Below are 26,940 nucleotides of genomic sequence, written 5' to 3'. Positions count from 1 at the left end.
GTAGATCTTGTAAAACAGCAGCTGTGACAATGGTAAAGGAACTCTGTAGAACACCCTTGAAATGTTAAATAATAGGCAAAATAATGTAAAACAGACATCAGGAATCTGGACAGTTTGAAATTATAGTTATAAATCCAGTAATTTATAGGTATTACTCCTGTGGTCCAGAAAACTGAATGTGTGTTATTTTCACCTTTCTAAATTAACACAAATGCACATTGAAGCAGGGGAAAAAAATTAAGATTAACGTTCATTAAAAGATTCTGTAAAAGATCCTTAACTCTTCCAATTAAATAACTGAGAAAGTTAAAGACTAAAAATCTTATTCAACAGCCACAAAGAAACGTAAGAGGCAAATACTTCAGATTAAATGTTCAAGTACAGCCAGTGTGCAAATAAACTAGTTTGAAAATAATTTAATAGTACTTTGCATGAAAGCTGATATACAAAATTCTCAAATGTTAAAAACAAATATTACAACAATTCAACAAGTTTCAAATAGAGTTTCATCAAAATGAGGTAAATCTATGTCTCCTGCTATTGAGTTCAACACTGGGGAGGAGAACAGGTCTTCAAGGAAATCTTCCTTTGTGGGACTTTCAAAGGAAAGTCTTTTCAAGCAGGATTTGTTCATTAGTGAGTCTGTATGACCTTCATACTTGCTTTCTTTTACAGGACTGTAATAATTATGGTCTTCGCTTGTCACAGTGATGCATGTGAGGTTGGTTCTCGCACTATGCACTGGTACTGCAGGATTGCTATCCACCATTTCCAAATATCTACACTCATCTTCATCTTTTGGAAGCTCTGAAGAAGCAACAATAGAAGGAGGAGATAATAAGTCTGCTAAAAACGCTGCATTACTCTGGCTACTGCATAGTGACATGTTGGAGTTTGTACTATATACAGATTCACTGTCTGCAACATCAATCTGATACTGCAGTTCATTCAATAAGTTCTGTACTGATTCACTTTCATGATGAGATCCAAATTGTAACAGATGTTCTACATCTCTATTTGGAGAGCTTCCATTACACATCTGAGTCTTTGCCAGCCTATCAAGTGAAGCCAACTTGTTCTTTTTAGCCTTCAGTTTTTTAAGCAGTTTTAAACGAAGCTTGTGAGTTTTGGCATCCGATTCTTTATCCTTCACATCAGATTTGTGATTTCCATTTTCACCATGGCGAGGTTTGGAACTAAAGATGGGGGTGTTGGGTTGAATTACTTCACTCCAGGTGCCCAATGAAATTCCAGACTTATTCAAAGGTGGACCATCAACTACAGGGTTTACTGCAGGGAGACGAGCATGTACAGAACGACCAGTGATGTTTGTTAACAAAGGAGGAATATTTGCACCTTGACAAACAGATGATTTAGGCACCTCCTCAGTTGTTTTGCTTGTACCTTTGGCTTGAAAGCCACCAAAATTAGCTGCCCCCTTAGTAGGGAGGTGCAAGTCAGCAGCTCTTAGTAAAGAAGGATTTTTGTAACTTTTCTTATTATGATGATGAATTGAGGCACTTGAAGGCATAAAGGTATTATGCTTGCTTAAGAACCCCTTTACCCAACTTCCTACAAATCCTCTCTTTTGATCTTTATGCAAAGACTGGGTGGAATTATTTGTAGCAGACAAAGCTGCAGCTTGAGAGTCTGCTACAATTTTGCTTGTGTTTCTGGTGTTAGATGATTTCTGCATAACTTTTTCCATTAATGCTAATTTCTTATTCTGCAAGAGTTCTGGATTTAACACGATATTCTCAGTGTTAACTGGCTTAGCCTTGGCCTCTGCCTCTTGAGATTGTGATGGCGTGGACAAGTCACTACAATGGTTTGTGGTGGGAACAGCAGATGCAATATTTGCTAGGTTCAACTGTTCAAGATGTAAGGAAATACAGGCATTTTCAGGTGGTGTGCACATGTTGGTGGAGGTAGTTGGACTACAAACATCTTCTGTACATGGAGTGTGATCGGAACAAGCTGACTCCTGCTCTTTCAGCAAGCCTGTTTCAGCAATTAGGTGATTTCCCACCGTCTGTCCATTGTCCAGTGGTTTACCTTCAGAATCAACTTGAATTTCTACAAGTGTCAGCGTTATAACATCATCAGCTGCCAAATTTTCTAAGCCAGAAAGCAAGCTATTTTCATCATCTCCTCTGGCCACTTTTTGTTGTTCATTAACAGGAATGCTCACAATCTCCTTTTTGTGAAATACTGTAGTTATTTCGTCGACGGCATTATCACCATCACGATGCAACACTAGAGAAGAACTTGACTGTGCATCATCAAGAGGAAGATTTTCAGATTTTACACTTTGGACCTGATAGCTCATTTTATCTGGCACTTGGGATGCTTTCCTTTCCCAGATGACAATGTGAATCTCTGAAAGAGGAACTTCAAATCTCTCACGTCTTTCACAATATGGACCTTTTATGTCATCGCATTCAAGCCAAGTTTCTGAAAAATAAAAAATGAATAGTTTAGAGGCTCAAAGATACACAATGGCCATTGAAACTCAGATCATTATTCTTTTTGGGTCTCAAAACACCCATTTTTAACTCTTTCCCTGACAATGCTACATATCCCCTGGTGAATGAAGTGGATTTCTTTGTTCCCTCACTTTCCCCAAAGAAAAGTTGGGGGTCTTCCACTCTAACTAGGCCACTTGAAGCAACAGAATTCCTAGTAACATGACCAAGATGGAAAGTAACTTTTTCCTTAGCCACACTGATGCTCCTGGCCAAGATAGTGATACTGACATACTGTTTGAGAATATATGGACAGACCTGACATACAGACCTCTCTCATTAAACGTTAATTTGGGGAATTATTTTTCATAAAGATGTGGGGAAGGGGCTTAAGGGAGAAACTGATCATATAGATAATTCCCTCCCAACAGTTACTAAAAACATTATATAAATTTTTGTAAGGATTCTAAAGCGAGATACCTTAAGTGTGTACGCATTGCGTAGTGTGAACAGCAAAAACTGTGTACAGGCTAGCTAGTTTGAGTCCAGCTAGTGTGGATAATGGCAGCACTGGAGACAGCACACCATGAGCTTCAGAGTGGGCTAGCGAGCAGAGTACGTACCCAGGGGCTATGCCAGGCTTGTACAACCTACACTGAAGTGCACACTGAGCTGCCTTCATTGTTACGGTTACCCATACTAGCTTGGATCTCATTAGGTAGGCTAGCCTGTGGACAGCTTTTGTTGTGCAGACATATCCTAAATTTACTGACGGTTAGTGGGATGTTTCTCATCCTCTGCCAGAGTTACATGAAGAAAAAAAAAAAAAAAAAAGAGTTCAATTTAAATGGACAACTTTTCAGCTGACAAGGATGATACTAAACTGGGAGGAGTGGTAGATACGCTGGAGGGGAGGGATAGGATACAGAAGGACCTAGACAAATTGGAGGATTGGGCCAAAAGAAATCTGATGAGGTTCAATAAGGATAAGTGCAGGGTCCTGCACTTAGGATGGAAGAATCCAATGCACCGCTACAGACTAGGGACCGAATGGCTAGGCAGCAGTTCTGCGGAAAAGGACCTAGGGGTGACAGTGGACGAGAAGCTGGATATGAGTCAACAGTGTGCCCTTGTTGCCAAGAAGGCCAATGGCATTTTGGGATGTATAAGTAGGGGCATAGCCAGCAGATCGAGGGATGTGATCGTTCCCCTCTATTCGACACTGGTGAGGCCTCATCTGGAGTACTGTGTCCAGTTTTGGGCCCCACACTACAAGAAGGATGTGGATAAATTGGAGAGAGTCCAGCGAAGGGCAACAAAAATGATTAGGGGTCTAGAGCACATGACTTATGAGGAGAGGCTGAGGGAGCTGGGATTGTTTAGTCTGCAGAAGAGAAGAATGAGGGGGGATTTGATAGCTGCTTTCAACTACCTGAAAGGGGGTTCCAAAGAGGATGGCTCTAGACTGTTCTCAATGGTAGCAGATGACAGAACGAGGAGTAATGGTCTCAAGTTGCAATGGGGGAGGTTTAGATTGGATATTAGGAAAAACTTTTTCACTAAGAGGGTGGTGAAACACTGGAATGCGTTACCTAGGGAGGTGGTAGAATCTCCTTCCTTAGAGGTTTTTAAGGTCAGGCTTGACAAAGCCCTGGCTGGGATGATTTAACTGGGAATTGGTCCTGCTTCGAGCAGGGGGTTGGACTAGATGACCTTCTGGGGTCCCTTCCAACCCTGATATTCTATGATTCTATGATTCTATGTTTTGATTAAAATGATCTCTTCTCCCTCTGTAGAAGCAGGTTTCCATGAGGACCAAAATAATCTCAACTATTTTTTCTCTTTGAATTTTGGGAGTTCCTTCTGGGTTGTACTCTATAGTTCAACAAATCAAAACAGCAACTTACTAGTTACTCTTAAAAGAAATGCAAAATTCAGGAGGAAGAAACTGAGCATTGACAGCATTGCGAGTCCCATGGGAACTTGCTTTTCCCACGAAGAGACACATCTGGTATCTGTAACAGGGTAGCTTGCCCCTTAAGGGCTGGAGGCCTAGGGTCAGCCAACCTTCATTACTGAAAGAGCCACGCCTGGGCGAGATCATGTGACTGCCCTATAAAAAGCAGAAGGGGAAGCTCAGGAAGCTGTATCAAACTATAGCAAGTGAAAAAGGCTTTGGCATTGAAGACCCTAACACTAGGGAAGTTGAGAAGTCACAGCCAGAAAGCTGAACTCTAGCCAGGTAAAGCCTGGGAGTGACTGCTGACTGAGGATCTGCCTCTGGGAAGGAGAGCTGTGGACTCCCTACCTAGGAGGAGGGGGAGAGAGACAGACACTCAACTGGGATGGGCCTGGAGGACCGGTGTGCACTCAGAGGACTGAATACATTTTACCCCCAGAAGGGAAGTGTTTGGGTTGTGTTTTGAGTTTGAGGAAACAATGAGAGAAATTAAGTCCGGGCACCTGCACAGCAAGCTCTTGTCACAAGGGGGCGTTCAGGAGGCAGCTGACCCTACTACACTACTATGTAATAGCCATGTAATCTGAACACCCGAAAGAACTAACAGTGTGCCCAGATTATGTTTCTTGTAATTTTACCAAAGTTTGATGAGAAAATGATCACATCCAATTGACTTTTTCCAATGAAGTTAACAGTAAGTATAGCAGCAAATTACTGAGTCAGTTAAATCAGAGTTAAAAAACCCCCAAAGAATGTAAACATATTTGCAAATATTTAATACCTAATTTAGATTATACACAAAAGAAAACCTTTAAATTATCTATTAAGATAGTACAGTGATTATGATAACCCCAAAATTAGTAACAGAGGCAGCTTTATCTATGATGATAATAAAGTTGTAATAGTTACCATCAGGATTCAAAACCCAGGTTTTGAAGTGTTTTGGATCTTGTTGATACTGAATAACAGCTGTTATTTGGTAGAAATCTCCTTCAAATTGAAACGAATAGTTCTTCAGCTCGTTATGTGGCAAACCTTCTACGAAATGTATCATAAATATTGAGGGTACTCTGAAAAGATACAAAGCATTTTATTGGAATAAAACAGTGGCTCAAGCTATTAATGAAATCACAAGCAATGCATTTTGAGAATGGTAGTTCGCTCAGTGCATTACTGTTCTACTGCTGTTTATTAAATTAAGATTGCTTTACAAATTACACACAAATGGCTGGGAGCTCATAGGAACAGGGCACTCCAATTTTAATACATAATAAGCTTTTAGTGAAATAGAGGTGTCATCTTACAGCTTAATTTGCTTTGGGGGGAAAAAACCTATAAAGAAAATGTTTTGGGACAAAGACAAAATAATAAGAGTTCTGCCAAACCTGGAAGGCTGACAACCACAAGTCAGATGAAAACATTGAACGTTATAAGGTGGTAGTTTTATCATCCCTCAATACCAGATGCTCTGGAAAGACTGATATTCAGTGTTGGGCTTTACAACTTGGCTCAAATGAAAGGTCTGCTTAGTGTGTTAAACTGAACAAAAATACTCCACATATATTAAAGATTTCTAACAACAACATCTGTGAGAATTTTCAGAATGATCTCAAACCTGGGTAACTGAACATTTAGTGGAAACTTGCTCTTCAGTGTCTCTCAACATGTCAGTGTTCTGTCACCTTTATGACATTAAGTTCATCATGTGTAGATTTAAACATTAAGATTTTATATTCAAGATCTCAAGTGATTCAAACTTACTTTTCCAAAATCATTTTTCTTCTTTGAGATTTATCATTACAATTATTACATGGAGCAATATGAATAGCATTAAGTGGGTGCCAGTCAGGGATTATATTTGTAAATGTTGTTAGTGTCTTCCTACACCTGGACAGAAGAAAAATAAAATTTCGATCAGTTGTCTACCTGAGATACTCAAAAAAAAATACTAGCATTTACCAGAAAGAGAGGTCACAAATTAACAGGCTACATGCAGTGTCGACTCACACCTGGCACAATCCCACTGACATCCTTGGCACTGCCAGTGGGATAAATATAAACTCAATTTGCCTCAGTCTGCCCATCAATATCAATCAGTAATCCTTTATACAGACTATAATAAAATGGAACAATGTATTTTCTGCGACTCATTTTTTCGCCACTTTGAATGTCAATTTTTTATACTCTAATGAAACATGGCTTTAAAGAAATTCCTGAATATGTTTTTACAGAGTGCATAACCATTCAGGACACTCTGATGTGTTACACTAAATACAACTGCCACTTAGATGACCTTGAAGAACCTCATCACATCTAACATTTTAAAACACCAAAAGGAGTAGAGGACACTTTCAAATGTTCAATTATGTGACTAAGGATCAGATTTACATTTCTGACTTTATGCAATTTAGATGAATTAATTCTATTTAACCGTAAAAGACATACCTATTTATTGGTCATGTCTGGCATGCTATTCGTTAGAGCAGCAGCAATGTGAGAGATTTACAGCAGTCAACACCAAAAAGTCAGCATTTGAGAACAGAATCACCAGTTTTTTTTTTTTTTTTTTTTTTTTTTTTTTACATAGGATATGATTGTGTCAGTAGCTATTATACCATACACCACCTGGAAACAGTTTGCAAATGCTGACCTTTGAAAATGGTGACTAGATAACTTCACTATCACAATTCTTCCTTTCCTACCAAATGTATACACTTTGTGCACAAGGTTGGTTTGAAGAAAAATATTTATTAAGTGAAGACTAAAAGTACAATAATACATGTAAATAAATGTGGCTTAGGTAAAAACCTAACCTGTCTTGGTGGCTGTAGCCACAATGTAAACATTCAAACATCCATGAAAAAGAATGCAGGAAAAGTGTCTCAACTTGGGGATCCTTTTGTAAAAGCAGAGGGAATGCAAATACTGGACTTTCCTTCTTACCTTCAAAGGAAGAAAAAAAAAAGAAAGAGGGAAGGCAGGATTATACCTTAGAATGCTATGTCAATTTGCAAGGCTATAATCTGATCCCCACTGTAAATGAGATATGACTGGAATAACTTCATGGGTACAGCTATGGTTACCAAAAGAATAATAAACCCCCTTAAACTTTAAGGTCTGAAGAAAATGGAGATCAGCTGAATGGAAAAAAATTAGCATCTGCACAAGTCTGAATTATGCTCTTCACATGCGACATGCAGCCTTAACTCTGAATTTTATTTCTAATATTATGAAAGATAAATGAACATGTGCAATTGTTAACAATTTGCTAATTTAAGGCAAGTTGCTGCGAGCACTTTCCAGAGGATAGGAGGATATCAAGCCACACAAAGCCTATAGAATGGGGAGAACTTTGATGCTCTGCCAGCTTTCTGCTGCAGACCATCCTTAAGAGCATTCATCCAGAGTTCTGTATAACTGGGGAGTCAGGGAAGAGGCTCTAGCAGCCTCTGTGCCGGGGCGGGCAAACTTTTTGGCCTGAGGGCCGCATCCAGTTTCGGAAATTGTATGGAGGGCCGGTTAGGGGAGGCTGTGCCTCCCCGAACAGCCAAGAGTGGCGTGGCCTGGCCCCCGCGTCCCATGCTTCTTGCCCCCATGATGTCCCCTCCCAGGGACTCCTGTCCCATCCAACCCCCTGCCCCTGACTACCCCCTGCCAACCCATCCAACCCCCCCCCTTCCTGATTGCCCCCCGGGAACCCTGCCCCCATTCAACCCCCCGTTCCCTGCTCTGACCACCCCAACCCCTATCCACACCCCCACCCCCGACCATCCCCCTGAACTCCCGTGCCCTCTATCCAACCCCCCCTGCTCCCTTACTGTGCTGCCTGGAGCACCGGTGGCTGGCGGCACCACAGCTGCGCCACCCGGCTGGAGCCAGCCACGCTACCACGCAGCGCAGAGAACCGGGTCAGGCCAGGCTCTGCAGCTGCGCTGCCCCAGGAGCTCACAGCCCCGCTGCCCAGAGCATTGCGCCAGCGGCAGTGGGGAACAGCAGGGAACGGGCCGGGGTCTAGCCTCCCAGGCCAGGAGCTCAGGGGCCGGGCAGGAGGGGCCTGCAGGCTGTAGTTTGCCCACCTCTGCTCTAGGCACATGCTGTTCTGCTGTAGCTCTGGATCTCATAAAACATAAGCTTTCATAAAACCACTGCAGCTTTTTTTGGGACAGTAAATTACTTGTACTATGTTTCCATGTCTTATAAAGAGTTCCATGCTCTACCACCAGATCTCCCAGGGACCCTAGGTTAATCAAATATCTGTTATATTTTAATCTGCTTGTTTAAGTTTATGTGCCCATTTTGTATCACGTCACCTGTATTAGTCATCCTCACTACACTTCTTCCCCACCCCATTTCTTTTCAGTGGTGGGTTTTTCCAGTCAAAAGCTCTAGAATGACTGACTAAAATATTAGAGGAAAAAGATTTCTCTGCTTCTCAGTGTGGTTACTTCGTGCATTTGACAGTACTATGTATAGTCAGTTTCAATGCTTTTTTGATAGTCTGCTGCACTTTGTCTCAAGCACTAATGGAATTACCATTCCCAATTAGCGGCAGTCATTGTCATTAAGTGTTATTAACCCTACAGCAAGTCCCTGGAGGACAAATGTAAAAGGATTCTTAAGATCTTGAAGCTATACTCTTCTTCTACATATATACAAGTATCTATGTTATATACTATTCTCAATTTTTCCCACTGCCTAAAAATTACAATTGTAGGAACTTAAGTGTTTACACAAAGATCTTCCCCACTCCCCAAAGTTGCGTAAGTGTTCTAGTCATAGAAGAAACAGGTTTTGCCTTTTGCAAATTAAATTTCTGCTGCCCTTTGCACAACCACAAGTGTTTTTCATCTCTGCATGCACTTAGCAGAAAGATTCTTGTGGGCCTGTAGGTATAGGCACTATAGGAAAGAAGGGAACAGAGACAAGATATCAAACAGCTGCTCACTGAGTGATGGAGCGTGAAAGATACTAACAATTAACTACATCAGCAAAAAGAAAAGGAGTACTTGTGGCACCTGAGAGACTAACCAATTTATTTGGGCATAAGCCTCCCCAAACAGCCAAGAGCGGCCTGGCCCCCGCCTCCCATGCTTCTTGCCCCCCCCGACGTCCCCCCCAGGAGACAAGTTGTTTGTATTCACTTTCTTATGGAATGCATTTTAAGTACTGACAACAGCAATCTCTGCATTCACAGAACTGGAAAATTACTTACCCAATTCACATTTAAGCTGAGGTTGAAGTTCAGCAAATATCACATTTCTGATTTCATTTAGATGCAACTCAGCTTTTGGAAGAACATCTAAAGAAAAAAGATTCAGCCAGAAAAAAAAAAAATCAAATCTAATTCATATTATATACACCACATACACAAATCAATTCACTGCAAACCAATGCATTTTCTATTAACATTTGTTTACCCACAACATTTGGATGACACTTAATAGTTAAAGTTCTTTTACTTAGGTGATTTGCAAAAGATTACATTAGAAGATGTAAAAGCTATCTAACTACTTAAAGGAATCAAATTTCTACTATGATCTACTCAATGGAATATTTTAAATGAATCTTGTCTATAGCATGTGTAAATATGTTTAATTCATGTGTAATCTAAATAAATAGTCAAGCAAAAAACACTGTTAGATTAAGGCTATGTCTACACTAGTACTTTTGTCGGTATAATTTACATTGCTCAGGGTGTGAAAAAAAACACCCCTCTGAGCAACATAAGTTACACCAGCAGAAGCGGCGGTGTGGACAGCGCTACGTCGACAGGAGATGCTCTCCTGCCGATACAGCTATCACTGCTTGGTGCAGGTGTCTTAATTATGTTGATGAGAGCATACAGTGGCTCCATGAGCGAACGTACAATGGTGCAGCTGCATCAGTACATTTGTGCCACTGGAAGCTTGCTAGCATAGACATGGCCTAAGTGAAGGTTGAGAGTATGTATCCGTAATTTAAGGGTAAAAAAATATTATAGGGATGTTGTAAATATTCCCAAACCAAGCATTATAATCCCGGAAAATTCAGAGTTAAGGCCACACTTAAAAATCCAGACATTAAAGTGAAAAACATACAGTTAGAGTACCCAAACAAGCTTAGCTCTGTGCTGTAGCGATGCCATGCAATACCATAAAACAAAGACGACATTTTAATGCTCGTGGCCTCAGATTAAGTGATAGTTTTCAAATTATTTTTTCTAAACTCAAAACAGATTTTCTTGTAGGGTCTCAAAATTAATTCTGTACTCCAAGTGCTATAAAATACAAGAAGGGCATGCTATATTTGTCATACAGAACAAGTGTTGCTTTAAGTGCAAAACAGAACTTAACTTTGGAGTCAAGACCAGAGCCTCCATAATTAAAGTAAGGACTTCAAACAGTCTTGAAACTATTTCTTCATTAAAATCTTTATATAAATATATAGCTAAACTGAAATATAGCTAAAATCCTCCCCCATGCTCCAGGCACTTCTGACAGACTTTTAAAAACACTATCAATAAAAAGTAATAGATGGGCTTTGGTGGAAAAGGGAAGCTCAAAGTAAATTGATGGGTTTTGCAGTGTTCCCCGGAAACCAACGGGTTCAAATTATTACAGACATGGGAGCAGGGGGCAGACACTAAATTCAGAGCCCAGGAACCCTTCCGGGGGGCAAGGGGGGGGAGAGAAGGGAGGGGAGGGGGAGAGGAAAAGATGTTGGCTGGACATTCCTTCCCTTTTAAACCAAGGGGGCTCCTACTCTAATACTTCCCTGCAAATGCAGCAGTATCTCAAGTAGGCAGGCCCCATGTTATCAGACTTTATAGGTTAACACCACCAACACTTAAGATGTCCACCCAGAAACAAATAAGCAATCAACGTAATCCTGATTATTTCAGTGCAATTAGTGTATGATTTTTCATCTCAGTTAAACAGGTGTTAATATAAAATCATTAATTTTGTTTCATTCTTTTAAGCAATTTCTCTCAAAACTACATTTTTCCTGGGTCGTCTTTTTGACGAAGTATCAAAAACTGTTGTCCATTTTAAACACAGGGTCTGTGAAAGGGTTGACAGGCTCTTTAAGTTGTTTCTGGCCTGATTAGAAATAATCCGAAATTACAATCTTTCTCAGGACCACCTATCAAAAAGCAGATTTTGGCCAGTTACAAATCTGCATCAGTTCCCTGCAGGAACATCTCTTTCTTTGGTGCAGACTGCCTTTGATCGTTCCCCCCACTAGCTCATGACTTTTTCCATTAGTTGCTCACCAGGGGTAGGAAAGAAAGTCCCTGCTAATTTACAACTTCTTAAGCATTTTGTGAATTCTTGATTCAGTTTAAGGCCATATTTCTAGTATTGGCATGATGGGCCAATTGTTCATTTATACTGCGACATAAGCCATGTTAGAATCCAACTGTTCAGAGGTGAAGAGCTAGTACCTGAGCTCAATATGCTAACCAGGAAAAAACAAGACTCAGATTTACATCAATCTTTGTAACCCAGCTTTGCACAGCTTGCTTTCTGCTCTTACTGTGATGATGAAGAAATCCACAAGTGAAATCTTAACACTAAGGGTTTGTCTTCACTTACTAGGGGATTAACACATGGTGATCAATCCACCAGGGGTTGATTTAGCGGGTCTAGTGAAGACCCGCTAAATCAACCGCCGCTCTCCCATCAACTCCAGTACTCCACCAGAATGAGAAGCATAAGGTAAGTCGACAGGAGGGTTTCTCCCGTTGACCCAGCATGGTGTAGACACCGCAACAGTCGACTTAAGGGAGCTGGAGTTGCATAACTTAGGTCGACTCAGCCCCGTAGTGTAGACCTGCTTCGAGGGTATGTCTACACTACAAGTGCTACAGCAGCAGCTTTGCCACGGTAGACACTTACTACAGTGACCACAGGTGCCAACTTTCCAACGTGCCAGGAGTTGACCTGCCCTAAGGCCCAGGCCCCACCCCACCACTTCCCACCCGATTCTGCCTTCTCCCCCGAGTGCTCCATGTCCTCTCCTCTCCCCCGAGCCTCCTGCATGCCAAGAAATAGCTGATCGCGGCAGGCAGGAAGCATCGGGAGGGAGGGAGGGGGAGATTTGTTAAGGTCTCTGCTGTGCCAAGTTTCAAAAATGCTTACACGTATCACCAGTCATACCATTTTACAATTAAGGCATTTTAGCGTACAGTGTTTTCAGGTATCATTTCCAATATGTTTACAGGTTTTTCACATGCACATTGTACCTTTTTACCAGGATTGACATCAAAATCAAACACCAAATTCGTTACAAGTGAATGTTTATAAGTATCTTGGTCATACCATGCCTCTTTTTTCCACTGAATCCCTTGGCTGGCCAGGTGTGTTCTCTGTTTTAACAGCTACGGGGCAAATCTTCCCCCTCCCTGGTTAGCCAGGTAGATTGTATCATCTACCACCAATTTCCTAAGGCTGGACATTCATTCTTCCCCTCAGCAGGATTGGGTCCTGCCTTTCTCCTAGAGGGTTGAAAACAACCTCCCTGCTTACAGAAATCCTTTGCTGGCTAGGTGTGTTCACCAACTGCAGCCCCTCTGTGCTATGAACATCTACACAGATTCTCCTGCATGCTTGCTTGTGGATCCACCACCAGCTTAGAGAGGGGATTTGTTTGGTATCTCGTTAAAACAGTCCAAAGTGTCTAAGGGTGAGAGTTTGCCTGCGGTCCCCTGCATCCTTATGGGTTCAGTTATAAGGCTGTTCTGTTCTGAAAAAAACCAGTAACCCAATCTTTCCTCAGACCCCGAGTTACAGACTGCTTAACTCAAAGAATCAGCATGGAGAACATGCTGGCCAAGCCCAGCCACTTGGCCACAGGGCTGTTAAATTTCTCTAACAATTTTTCCCATCTGAAACCTTCTCTAGGCTATCCACACTGGATCTTTCTAAAGCAAGGTCAGTGGATTTATATACCTCAGAAAAACTCTGGCAGTAAGGAACTGAAACAAGTCTCCCAAACTGTTGCTTTCCCTATACAGTGATTCACCCTGAGTTAACTCAATCAAATCACTTCCACATCCATCAGTTACAAAAAACTGCTTGCAAAGATTTTTCTCTTCAGGAATCTTTCTAAGCAATAATCTATCTTTTTTCTGCTTTACAAAAGGATTGCTCTGTGGAGCCACAACAAAATCCTTCTGAGTTTTGCTTACACCCAGAATCAACTCTGGCACATTAGAGGATTGTCACATAACCCCCTTTCAGGCAAGCTGCTAAACTTCATGGTTAAAGGGTTGGAGGCACTCTTTCCCTCTGCAGCTTTCCTCACTAGAAATATGCAGGTTACCACACACAAGCTTAGGCACACTTCCTTTTCTGGTTTCAGTTAAGTCCAGAACCAGCTCTGGGAGAACTGAAATATCCTCCATCATAGGCTGAGAGGCTCCTTCTGTCTGCTCCTGAAATGAAGGACTGGAGGTACATTCGCCTTCATTAGGTACACTATTTGCAATATCACTATTCTCCACACTGATAACAGGTAAGGTATAGGGATACTCATGTTCCACTAACCTTGCCTTCCCAAACTGCTGATTAGACAAAGCCAGCAGCTTAAAAGGCTGCCCTATGCTCATCTAAACTTTGCCTTCCTCTCCCTTATCTCAGCACCCACGGCTGTTTCCAGATAACTACTGGGAGAGTGGGGCGGCTTCCTAACAGGCTGGTTGCCACTCCGAACGAACAGAAAATTGGAGACTGTTTCTCCCTTAACAGATAAACTGCTGTTTTCCACAAGCAGTGGCTCAGCATACTTAGCTACTTTGAGTGAAACACTTCTACTTGGTTCAGTTGCCAGCAATCCATCAACCACCAAAAATCTACCCTTACCTTCCTCAGTCAGGACTTCAAACTGATCATCAACATTAATCTGCTCTAAAGATATGTTTTCCTGAGCTTCTTTCTGCTCTTCATTTAATCCCAAAACTCACTTCTGAGATAGACACATTCAGAAATTTCTTCACCATGTCAACTGCTTTTCTGACTGGACAAACCGCTATTTTTCAATCTCAAGGCTAGATACACTCTTCCTTGTTATAGCATACCTAGTTAATACAACTGCTTAGCATCTTATACCCGACCCCTCACAAATCACCGTTAGTTACAGATGATCAGTGGATTTACCTTCATACTTTTCCTAAATTGGGATAGGACATTACCCTGATTAAACAGTTACCACATCATTATTAAATATACCAACATCATTAGAAACTGGACTTTCAGAATGATAGTTTCTGCTGTTCTTTTTCACTTCAATTTGGAGTTTAAGTCTGGCAAATTCAGTCTCCGCTTGCAGCAGCTCCATTCACCTCCCGTGAGATTCTCTCTCTTCAGCTTGCCTGGCTCTCTCCTCAGCTTCTTCCAGCTGAGCCAAGGCTTGCTTCTCTTGCGCCCAAAGTTCCACCATTTCTCTCTCATGCTGGAGATGCTGGCTCTCAGGGCTCACAGTTTTGATTGTGGATCACTCATTGTGACTAACTTTAACCTTAAAACTCAGAGTGTTAAAATTTCAAATTTGGAATAGTGTGGGGTTCTGATCCAAAACCCAAATGATCTGGTTCTGTGGATCCTGGCCAGACCATGCCAATGTGACCTGATGGTGCCCGGGGGCAGCCCGCATTGGAAATGCCAAAGGTCAGCGCAGGCTGCAAAAGGGAGAGTGGACACTCAAGACTAATGGGTAACACTGAAGTTAAACTCCCCCACTAGTCACAAACTGCGCTTCTGATCACCCGCACCGGTTACCAAGAAGCAGGAAAAGAAATCATACAGCACACTTATTGCATTCCAGTTCTCTGGCTCCCAAATCAGCACCTTGGTCCAGTATAGTGAGAAGTTATTTTAAACTCTGCTCACATACACAAAAATGTTCTTCTGACCCCAAAGGGTCAGCCACATTGCTAGGTCAGTATAGGTTTGGATCTTGCCCAAAATACCATGCTGCCAGCCAATCCTTTAGTGTCTAAAAGTAAAACGTTTATTATAAAGAAAAAAGAAATAAAAAGAAAGATGTTAAATGCTAAGGCAGTCTCATACATACATAGACTTCAAAGTCCATATATCAGGTTCCTAGCAGTATTGGTGAGTTTGCTAGCTTGGAAGTCCCTCTGGACAGCTTGGATGGGTCATTCAGTCCTTTGTTCAGTGCTTCAATTTGTAGCAAAGTTTCTCCATAGGTAAGAAGTAGGATTGAAGACATTAGATTGGAGAAGATGTAGCTGCCTTTTATAGTCTTCTGCCATGGGGCTTGAGCTTCGTTTCAAACACAAGTTGCCCAGCACATGGCTTGGAAGCCTTTTCTGTCTATAGGCATGCCCATGCATGCCTTGCTAAGTCATGGAGGTCTTTCCCTTGCCTTCTCTCAAATGGGTCAATTGTGTAGCTGATGGTCCTTAATGGACAATCAAGCAGGATAGGCAGTGCTGATGCCAAACTGTCTGGGGGCGTCACCCAGAAGCACAGCACAAGTTTAAAATACATACATATATATCTATAGCTTATAATACAAAGGTGATACAAACTTTAACAAGATCATCGTATCTGGCAAATTATAACATTTTTGCAGATATCTTACATGGCATATCTGGCACAACTCATGGCAATTTTATAATATTTGTATTCATAATATCCTAAAGTGTCCCCCAGATTCCATACAGCATCACAGCTAGGTTTATGGAAGAATTCCTCCATCTACCTAGCTGCATTGACTGAGTGAGTGAGGAGACAGATCAACTTAACTAAATCACACAGGCCATGAAATTATTCACAGCCCTGAGCGATGTAGCTAAGGCCTTGTCTACACTGCCACTTTACAGTGCTGAAACTTTCTCGCTCAGGGTTGTGAAACACACCCCCCTGAGGGTTGCAATTTTTAGTGGCAGTGTAGACAGTGCACCAGCGCTGGTAGCTACTCCCCTCATGGGGTGGTTCCCCCCCCCCCACAGAGCTGGGAGACTGTGGCAGCGCTTTAATGTTGGTAGCGAAGACATACCCTAAGATGACCTAGCTTTGAAGTGCAGACCTGCCCTCAAATATCTGCTTTTAGAGAGGGTGCATATTCACCCTTACATGATGTGCAGAGATGCCTTTGCATAGTTTCGCTAGTTACCGAGGACCTGCTGGGAAAATTACATCTTTATCTTGAATTCCATAACAAATTGCAGCTACCCCTTGGCAACCTTGAAATAGAAGGGAATGAAAACTTCTGCATACACACAAATTCCTCTGTAGACTTGTATCAATATTCCTTTACATTCAAACTATTTTGAAATAAAAAGACAAGTTTACTCACCTTTTAGCTTATTTGTTTGGCAGGCATTCAAGAGTGCAGTCGCTTGGTTATATTTTGTAAACAGCCTCTGGATTACAGATTCTTCAGTGCACGCTTCAGTCACAGCAATCCTTAAAGTTTTTAAGTGTACCAATGCTGACAGAATACAATCTAACCAACACAGAGCATAGACGTTCCTCCACTGAAGACACAAATGCCCCATGAACAATGAAGGTTTGCTGTCTGCATGCAAGATTTCAGATTTTATTGAACAAAGTTCAGAATCTGGCAAAAGTTGTGTTTTGGAATTAGAGTCAGGCCTTTCTTGTGTACCACAAACAGTGATAACAGTTGCCACGTCCACATTATGCTCCAGAGACTCAGCCGTCCTATTAGGTTTCTGCTGATCATCCTGTGATAAATCAGGTAGGCATGGCTGGGTCATACATAAATTATATTCATTATACTTGAGAACAAGATCAGTATTTAAAGTGTGCTCAGCATCTATCAAATTGTTGTTAGTCCTAGCTTGTTTTGAACATGATTCAATGGGGGAAGCTGTAGGACTGATTTCAAAAATCTTCCTTTTTCTCTGAGTACACTGAGTTTGATGATTTTCTGAATCAGCAGGAATTATTATGCTGTTTAATGGTTTATAGCCCAGAGGGTAGATGCACTGAAGGGAGGAAAGAAGATTACAGTGATATCTATAAAGCATTTTTGGGTGAAAAAATTTAGTAATTAATACAAACAATGCAGTTCAAATGAACACAAAACATTTGTACATTGACATGTTATCATAGAAATCAACATATGCATGAGGACTGGAAGTGCATTCTGATAGTTCTCTTATAAAGTGATTGCGTACTAACAGAAGGTACCTTGATTAATGTCAATAACCAATATAATACTCTCTCTATATTCCTAGTTCTCTTCATTTCACCTTCTTCCCCACAGACCTCATAATATTCCCAGGAAAGGATCCCATCTCCTATATTGTAAGGAGAAGAACTCTATTCCTGCAGACCTTCAGAAGCTGGAAAATGACTCGAGCTCTTTGCTCTTCCAGTCCCATCTTATGACTATTTAAAAAGAAAGCCTGAATTTACAACTTTAACGAGAAATTATATTTGAGGGTACATTCAATTAACTTATGGGTAACAATCCTCACAAGACCACTGTAGCTTGTAAAGAAACAAGAACAACCCCGGCACCAACAACTCCAACCATACCTGACTATTAAAAAAAAAAAAAAAAAAAGGAAATTCAGCTAAACTTAAAAAGAAACAAAAATATTTGGAAGTGTGGATATCTACAGTTGTTACCAAATTATTTGCAATTCACCCCCTGCAGATATAAGCCTCCCATCTTCCCTCCTTTGTGTTGGAATACTAGAAATGTGGAACACAAAATAGCTTTTGTAATTTGTTTCATACGTATGTATTTAGTACTAAATAGGATGCCTTGTCTCACAAACTACCCTTTGCTCTTTTCATGTAATTCCTGTAGTTTCAAGAATTGTGCCTAGACAGTTAGTACATAAAGACATGCTAGCTCTGTCTAATCACATGTGGATAACTGTCTAGCATATGAACTCATAGGGGCCTGATTCTGAGATGTGTTGGGCTGTGGGCACCATTGAAAGATATCAAATCCTCAGATTTAGAGGATGGGGTTGCTAAAAGATAAAGGTCTATATGCAATCCAACAACATAGAAAAAGGATATAATACCTGTGGATTTTCACAAAGGAAAATAGACTCTTGAAAACTAATGCGGTAAGTCCGTAAAGCTTGTATCTGGCCCTTCTCTTTGCAGGCTGGGCAGCACTCATCTGACGTTACTACAGCAGAATTACAGTTCTAAAAAATAAAGTGCATACAATGATATGCTGTTCCTAAACAGTAAGGTATAAATGACAGCACTGAAAAACAATTGTATTTTTTCATAATGCAGGAGCTATGTAATTCAAAAGTTAAACTTGACACTTTAGGATTTGATCATAGCAAATAAAATATACATAGGAAATGGAGAGTTCTAAATTAATTTGTCCCCAGCTATTTTAAATAAGAATTTTCATAAGCTTTTTACACAAAATACCTTATGTATTGAAATGGTATTCATTTTATTTGCACTGAACAAAGTTATTCACGGCCAGTGAATATAAACTCTGAACTCTCAAAGACAAATCACAGATTTTCAAAGGACTAGATCAAATGCTTTTGAAAAGAATGCCAGTAAACAAATTCAAAGAGAAATGTATTTAAAATAGAACAATCTTTCGCCATTGCTATAAGATTTCCGTGGAAAAATAATTTATAAAAAGTTATTTTTGTAAAATTAAGACCAATTTAAAATCTCTCAAAATTAGAGAAAAAATGAACTTTGCACACATGAAAAATAAGTTTCAACTGACTTTTCCCAAATACCCCACCATGTGGAGTGCAGATATCCCTATACCAGTCCCTTGTCCAATCACTTGCAAACCATTTCCAGTCTTCTGGGAATCCATCATTCTGTGCCACAGGCTAATTTATGTCACTTGTAACATTGTCAAGACCACTAAGGATTTTTCAAAGAACTCTGAAAAATAAGAAGCGAATACAAACAGTTAAATGAAAATTGTATTAATTTTGATTTAAAATCTGAATTAAGATTAAAGCATATTTTATATTTTCTTTGAGAAATCATGGTGCTTTTCCTTTTTAAGATGAACAGTTATGGGTTTATAACTGAAACTGGAAAATAAAACAGCACCTAAATGTGATGTGCATATTAATTGCAAAACAGATGAATAATTTTAGGCCCTGCTCCTGCACACTTCTCCATGTGGCTAACCCTGGGACCCATGCAGTGCCCTACTTACTTCAAAAGTGCAGTGCTCTGCCCAAACACAAGGGTCTGCCTGGGGAGAGCAATTTGCAGGATCAGGTCCTAAGTGGGAAAAGACTATGCTAAATGTGCAGACTGACATCAGAATTAGCAGATGTAAAGAATTCACATTGTTGTCGCTCACCAAGCGAGGAGCATCAAAGATCTGCTATGGGCTTTCCAAATGCTAAATTTAATTTGGGTTCATAATAAACTATAAGAAGTTGTTCTCCAAATGTGACTGTTTGCCTCCTAACTGCAGAAAGCAACTCTGAATGTTGCCAAAATCTGGATTTTTCTGACACAGTAAAATCTTACTCCCTGTTGTAAGATGTGAGATAGTATTATTGTAGCAGTGTTGTTGAATTACTATTGATACAGCACCTTTCATCTCAAATAACTTTACAAGCGTAGGGCCAAATTTTGCCTTTTTCATACATGTATGCAATCTCCCACAGAAGAACTTTCTGTGGGCAGAGTTCAGTATAAGCCACATACACACATCAGAAAGCATAATTTAGCCCTTACGCTGACATATTTATGTGGAAATCACTTCATCCAACAGTGAAATTCAGCCATGTCTATGATGAAAGGTAGCAGAACACAGCAATTTAGACAACAAGGGCCCAGTACTGTGCCCACAAAAGTTAACTGAAAATTCCCTGAGTTCAGTAGGTGCAGGACTAGACCAAATGTAAACAAAATATCATATCCCTTTAAACTTTCCCTAAAACTTCAGGTAGGTGAAACAACTACCTACATTGGATTTTGTCCAGGTCAAGGAGGTTAACACCCTCTCTCATTCCAGAGCTATTTTTATTCTTCAATGTCACATCTGAAACAGCACAGTGCCCCCCACAGCTACCACGCTGGGGCACTCGTTATTTCTGACTCAGAGGAAAAGCTGCTATCTACTAAATCACCAACTCCACTTCCTGCAGCACCTAAGGGTTCTCTGGAGTTTCATCCAAATACCAATCCAGACCAAAAATCATTTAGCTTGTGAGGTGAGAGCTGTCAGGACCATCACTTAGAAAGTACAACTACAGGCTATAAAAGCATTTATTCTCTATTTCAACTCCATAACAGCAGTTCTGAAGAACACAAGCATCGGTTATATGAAATTGAAGCATATACATGTTGTGGAGAACGTTGGGCTCAAAAATGAACTATGATCAGAAAAGTATAAGAAACAACACATTGCTGGACTCACTCAAGGTAATATCTTAATGAATTAAGAAGAGAGCAGCTCTGCTGGACTACATAGCAAGCCCAGCTCTCCAACTCTCCATCCAGTGGCATAATATTACCAAGGTACATGCTTTCATGGATTTATCATTGTTACATACAGGGAAAAAAAGTCACGTCAGTAATTTTCAACTGTTTACCTCCCAAGATCAATATTAAAGCCTGGAAAAATGTTAACCAGAGCATATATACCAATAAAAGCTTCCTGACTGGCTCAGAGATCTATAATTTAGTCACGCTCCCCGACTGATAGCATTATCTTTCTAGAACTTCATCTTAAAAAACCCTCTAAACTCTGTAATTCTTAAGAAATTCTTGACCAGACTTGCAGACATCTAGATATTTCTGATTAATAATTCAAAAAAATACATAATATTACCTATTTTGTTTTCATCAATATTTACTTCTTAGCCTAAAAAATGTTGATGTCTACCTCAGTGGAAGTCCTTATCTAATCAGTGTTCCACTTTTCTCAAAAAGAAACTTCAGGTTCAAAAGCTTCTTGTGTACCTCCTCATCCTCATCCAGTACCACCACCTCCTTTTTAAAAAAAAAAACCCAAAATACTGAAATGCTATTTTGTAATGTATATCACTCAGGGAAATCACAACAACCCATCTACAGCAATGATGCACTAAAATGTGTGTGCCCATGCTATTTATTACACATTTAAGAGTGAGTACAATATATTTTAACTATAAATATCTTTTTAGGATGGGGCAGGCAGAACTAACAGAGTGGGCTCTGCAATTTTTTCCCCCCCTTCAAAGCGTGCAAAACCAAATAAAACAGAGTAACATCAGCTGAGCTGCCCATGCATTTAAATCTGTGCAGTGATGTTGGAGTGGCCTCCTCATAAGACACTGGCAATTCCATGTGAGAGGCTGGTGTACTGGATAAAAATTGGCGGCTGCTGACATGATGCACAGTGGAAAAGACTACTTAGAAACAGTTATACTTTAACGTTGTAAACTGTGTTGTCCCAGTCTCACGATCACCTCAATATCACAAAGACAGAACTAGAGGGCACCTACATGATGTATTTTCAGACTCATGAGGCCTCATTTTTAATCCCCTGTTCTCTTTTCTTTCCTGCTCAGCACTGGCACACACCACTTGCCAAACATGGTACTTGAGCTAAACCTAGCTCTTTCTACACTGATATAAGCAGACCCTGCATTTAAAAAAACAAAAAAAACAAAAAACACACACACACACCACAAGAAGACTAACACACTTTAAAGACTGTTTTTTTAAAAAACAGAAATTCTTAAGTCATAGTTTGTGTCTCAATATATATCAAATATATCTGCAAACAGTAACAACCATTGTAAGCTGAAAAAATTAACAAATATACTGTTTGCAGAATAAACTCCTCTTGCTTCTAAAACAAAGAAACTGAGGTAATAGTTTTAAAATGCAATGTAGGATACTGAAGCTTAGTCTATACTACAGAGTTAGGCTGACCTACGGCAGCTTATGTCAACCTAATAAGGTCAGTGTCTACACTACAATGCTGCTTCCACAGAAGTGACCCATTACGCCAAAATAACTCCACCTCCATGAGAGGCGTAGTGCTTAAGTCGATGTTGTTAGGGTGATGTAAGTAATGCATTGTCTACACAGACATTGCATCAGCTGTTGGCGGTCAGTCCCAAGGGGCTGACAGCTGGAGCCCTCCCTCCCCCACAGCTGACTGATGGGAGCAGGGGAAGGAGAACAGCCTGAGCCCTACCACCACCCAAGCTCTCCTCCACATCAATCCCTCACCAGTGTGGGGGTCAGTCTGACACCAGGAGGTGTCAGTCTTGGGATTTCCCCCCCACAGGCAATCTCTTGACTGGGAGGTGGCAGCAGGGCTCCTGGTGTCAACCCCAGCAGCGGGAGTTCTCCCCCCAGCAATGACAGCCTGAAGCCCCACTGCCTCCTCCCACTGACAGGCTGGGCAGGAGGCGAGCCCACTCATGGCCACCATCTGGGCTCTTCTCTCCCTCCCCTGACCCAATCCCTCACTGGGAGGCAGCAGCAGGGCTCCTGGCTGGAGCTCAATTTCACAGCAGGGAGCCTACCAGCTGTGAAAGGGACATTCTTCTCAGTTTCATGGCTGCTATTATTTCACATTTTGGTTCTGGCTGTCAGTCCTGGAAAGGGAGGAGCGCGCTCCAGCTGTCAACCCCACATGGATCTAACAGCTCGGGATGTCAGCCCTACAGTGAAGGGGGGCTCCTTTTGCGAGCCCCCCACAGGCTCACAGCTGGAGCCAGAGCCCAAGTGTGTAACAACAGCAGCCATGAAACTGACAAAAATGTCAATTTCACCGCTGGTAGGCTCCCTGCTGTGAAACTGAGCCTAGGGCTGGCTCAGTTTCAGCTGTGGGCATGGGGGCAGCTCACAGCTGTGAGCCCCATGCCTACAGCTGAGGTTGTCAGCCCCAGGGCTGCCTGGCTCCAGCTGTCTGTGTCCCACAATGCCCCACTTCAATCAGAGGAAGCACTCCTGGTGAGGACATGCACCACCAACAGAAGGAACAAGTGTGGACATAAACCATCGCTTTAATTACCGCAGTGGCTGTATGTCGACTCAAGTTGACTTAATTTTGTAGTGTAGACAAGTCCTTAAGTTGGAAGGTTTCAGCCCCAGATCTACAAATTAAGAGACCCTTGCAGGCAAAGTACAAATCCTAGGCTAAGAATCTCCATCAAAGATCCCAATGACCAGTTCATCGAATATCTGTGACATTCTCCTCTCTACCGTCTCAAGGTTAAAAGAATACCAAGAATAAATTTCCTGCAAATGATCGTTATTCTTCCTGCCCCCACCCCCACTTTATTTTTAAAGTAATCTCTATCAGAAGGTATTGGTGAAAGGAGAGGGTACAGAAAGTAAAACTACAATTAAAGCCCCAATGGAAAAACTGCAACACTTACGCTGACCGTATAAGTAGTTATATATTCATTTTTTTTGCAAAAGGAAACCGGATAATTCAATTTTTTTTCTCTTTGCTTGGAACACAAGAAGTCAGACATCAACTAACATTGTTTATTCTAATCACAATATATTTTAAAACATGGCAACTTCAGGAACATAACCACAATCTACTTTAAGCGCAAAATGAATGACACTGTTATTGTTGCTATTGCATAAGGTATAACACAAGACCTGTCCTATCCTGTCTACACTACAGTTCAAACAGCCTGCCAGAATCAAGATTCCTTCTTGGAAAAGACAAACTCAGGTCTTGATCCTGCAAGATATATTGTAGATTCACACAGATTTGGGGGTTGGGGAACTGTAATGAACTGCAGTATAAACTGGTTCACAACACCATGCAATAGTCTAAGGGCTTGTCTACACTAGCAAGTTTTGTCACCAAAAACTGCCTTTTGGTGATAAAACAGCAAGAGTGTACACACTTCTGTCGCAAAAAACGCACAGTTTTGGCAACAAAAAACTTCCACCCCTACGAGAGACTTTTGTATTTTCCCCTCCCTTGTCAACAAAAAGCCAGTGTAGACACTGCTGATTGTTTTGTGGACAGAACTGGCTTCCACGTCACTATCCCACAATACCTGCCCTGATCACTCTGCTCAGTGTTTTCATCTCTGCTGCCTGCAGGGATACACCCCTCCCCTTTCAAAGCTCCAGGAAGTATCTGTTTGTTCCCCAAATGGCGCAGCATACAAAGAGCAAATCATCCGCACACTCCTGTTCTGCCCTGCGCTAGGAACACAGCAGCAGGCAGACGGCTGCTGCAGGGGGAGCGGGACAGACTGCTGTGCAGCTTTGCCCTTCCTCAGCACGGATGCTCCTCTCGGCAGCTGAGGGGGCTGTGGGAAAACTCGGAGAGAATCCCAAGATACGCAGCGGTCAGCTCTTCCTTCCCACAACACTCCTCTGTGGGATACATACCCACAGTGCATTGCTCACCCTGTGGCGATTTTTGTTTTGTCGACTTTGGGTGATGATATAAATTTTGTCAACAAAATTTGGTAGTGTAGATAAGCTTTAAGTGTGCCCAGAAGCTCCATCTACACTGCTAAATTGCTTGTAAGCATGGGAAATTATGGGACTGCTAGGACAGGAAGGGATTAAGCATTTTATTGCCATGTCATCTAGACCTGGTCCAAGCAGGATTAGTTCACAGTGGTAAAAACAGCCCAGTTTATACTAGTGTACTCAACTGCAGCTGGAGCGAACAAAGGTGGGTGATTTTGGAAAAAGGTTTAGTGCAGGCATGCCCACATTTTATTACCCCAATCCATGAGGTTAAGAAAGAGCATCTGGACATAATTCTAGCTAGTGAGGTATCTAATACGTTTTATGGCAAAACTGTCACGGTCAAGGTATTCTAGACTCTACCCCATCTGCAACAGCCAGTGAGAGTGTGTTAGGCTGTGTCTGCACTGCAAGCACTACAGCACCACCACTATAGCACAGATACTTGCTACAGCAACAGAAGGGGTTATTCTGTTGCTGTTGTAAACCCACCCCCTTGAGAGACAGTAGTTAGATTGATGGAAGAATTTTTTTATTAACACAGTGGTGTCTATGCTGTGGCTGAGGTCAGCTTAACTGTCTCTCAGGGGATAAGAATTTTTCACATCCTTGAGCAACATAGCTAGGTTGGCCTAGATTCTAAGTGCAGACCAGTCCTTAGAAATGGATTTAGATGGGATTATGTTGAACAAATTCCCTGACTTGACTTCTAGCCCAGTATAGACTTGTCCAGAGGCCAGGGAAGGATTCTAGGAGAGAAGCATAATGCTGTACACTGATAGGAACATAACGGAGCCTTTACACATTAATGATGGGAACTGTAGTAGCACCAGGATTAAAACACTGACACAGTTCAGCTGACACAATTTGAACAGTAAAAGCAAGACCCTGAATGGGACATGGCGATTGACAGGAAATATGCAGTCGGCATTTGAAATTACACAGAAGTAAGTAGTCACATTTCAGCACCACCCTATACAGCACTAGTCTCCCGGAGCTAGGCGTGCTAAGGAGCCGAAAGGAGTTTACCCTCGCACCAGGCTGCAACCCAAGGCAGAGGTCCCACGCGTTCCGGCCGGGGCAGCTTTACCGGATGAGGCGCACTAGACACGGTCGGTATTTGGGGCAGGTCCCAACCGAGCAGCTGATCTCCCCGCGGCCTCCCCACCACAGGGGGCTGTGCAAGGCGGGGAGGCCCGGCAGCGGCTCCACCTCACCTGCTCACGCCTGCACAGCGGGTCCCGGCTTCTCCCCTTCAGCGGGCGCGCCCCGCCCCGCACTCCGCGTCGCCGCGGGCGCCCATGGTGTCTGCAACCAAAGACAAACGCTGCCCTGAGCCGAGACAGGCCGCCGGGCCGCGCCCCGGCACGGGGAGCGCGGGGCCGGGCAGACGCGGCTCACGCAGGCCGTGCAGAGCCCGGCCGCAGCTGGCGCGGGCCCGGCCCCTCAGCCACGTCCCGCTCCTCGCGCACCAGCACCAGGCACACGTGGGCCCGGGCACTGCAGGCTCGCGGGACCCAAGCGGCCCCTTACGTACCGGCCGCTGCAGCGCGAGGCCCCGGCGCCCACGCCCCCTGCAACGTCCCAGTCGCGTCCCCGGCCCTGGCCGGCCCATGCGCCTGCCCAGTTTCCGGCGCGTCAGTTCCGCCCGCCGCCGGCACGTGGCAAGCGGCGGCCACTGGAGCGAGCAGTCAAGGTCAGGCGCAGTTTAGCCGGGGGATTGCGTGGGGCACGGTCACGTGCGGCTCCAAGGGCGTGACGTCGCAAACCCCGCCCCTCCACGGGCAGTGGCGGCCTTCTCCTCCCCTGCAGCTGCAGGGAAGGGAGCGGAGGTTCCCTGGTCCTCCTCCTCCTCCTCCTCTGGGAGAGCCCCCCCCTCCCTTCCCGGGGAGCGACCGAGACACGGACCGACACCCCCCCACGGGGGACAGATCCTGCCCCCGGGCCGGTCCCGGCACGAGGAGACTCCCCCCCCCCCCCACACCCCGGGATGCAGCTCTCCCTCCCCCCCCCCCGGCCAGCCCAGGTCAGGTCAGTAGCGCGTTACTGGCCTGGCAAACTACGGATGGACAGAGGCTGGGAAGCTCTGGTCTCTGCGGGGGGCAGGGGGGAATACATC

At 42.7% G+C, this 26,940-nt stretch overlaps 1 protein-coding gene across 5 annotated transcripts; it reads right to left on the bottom strand.

Moving 5' to 3' along the window:
* Positions 1-469: 469 nt before the first annotated feature.
* USPL1 (ubiquitin specific peptidase like 1) lies at positions 470-26,384 on the bottom strand. Of its 5 annotated transcripts, XM_074959174.1 has the most exons (9): positions 26,359-26,384; positions 26,039-26,129; positions 18,440-18,568; positions 16,729-17,383; positions 9,638-9,724; positions 7,239-7,368; positions 6,187-6,312; positions 5,335-5,495; positions 470-2,454 (listed from the first exon to the last, which is right to left on the bottom strand). In XM_074959174.1, the coding sequence occupies exons 4-9, from the start codon at positions 17,150-17,152 to the stop codon at positions 485-487; spliced, it is 2,898 nt and encodes a 965-aa protein (XP_074815275.1). In that variant the 5' UTR covers positions 17,153-17,383; positions 18,440-18,568; positions 26,039-26,129; positions 26,359-26,384; the 3' UTR covers positions 470-484. The 5 variants fall into 5 exon arrangements, with proteins under 5 accessions (XP_074815275.1, XP_074815285.1, XP_074815293.1 ...); XM_074959184.1 differs by lacking the exons at positions 26,039-26,129; positions 26,359-26,384 and adding an exon at positions 25,912-26,006; XM_074959192.1 differs by lacking the exons at positions 26,039-26,129; positions 26,359-26,384 and adding an exon at positions 25,851-25,865.
* Positions 26,385-26,940: the final 556 nt, after the last annotated feature.

The sequence above is a fragment of the Natator depressus genome, chromosome 1, assembly GCF_965152275.1.
Source record: "Natator depressus isolate rNatDep1 chromosome 1, rNatDep2.hap1, whole genome shotgun sequence".
Classification (NCBI taxonomy): Eukaryota; Metazoa; Chordata; order Testudines; family Cheloniidae; genus Natator; species Natator depressus.
Note: the sequence above shows the minus strand (reverse complement) of the source record. Positions and strands in the feature narration are given on the sequence as shown.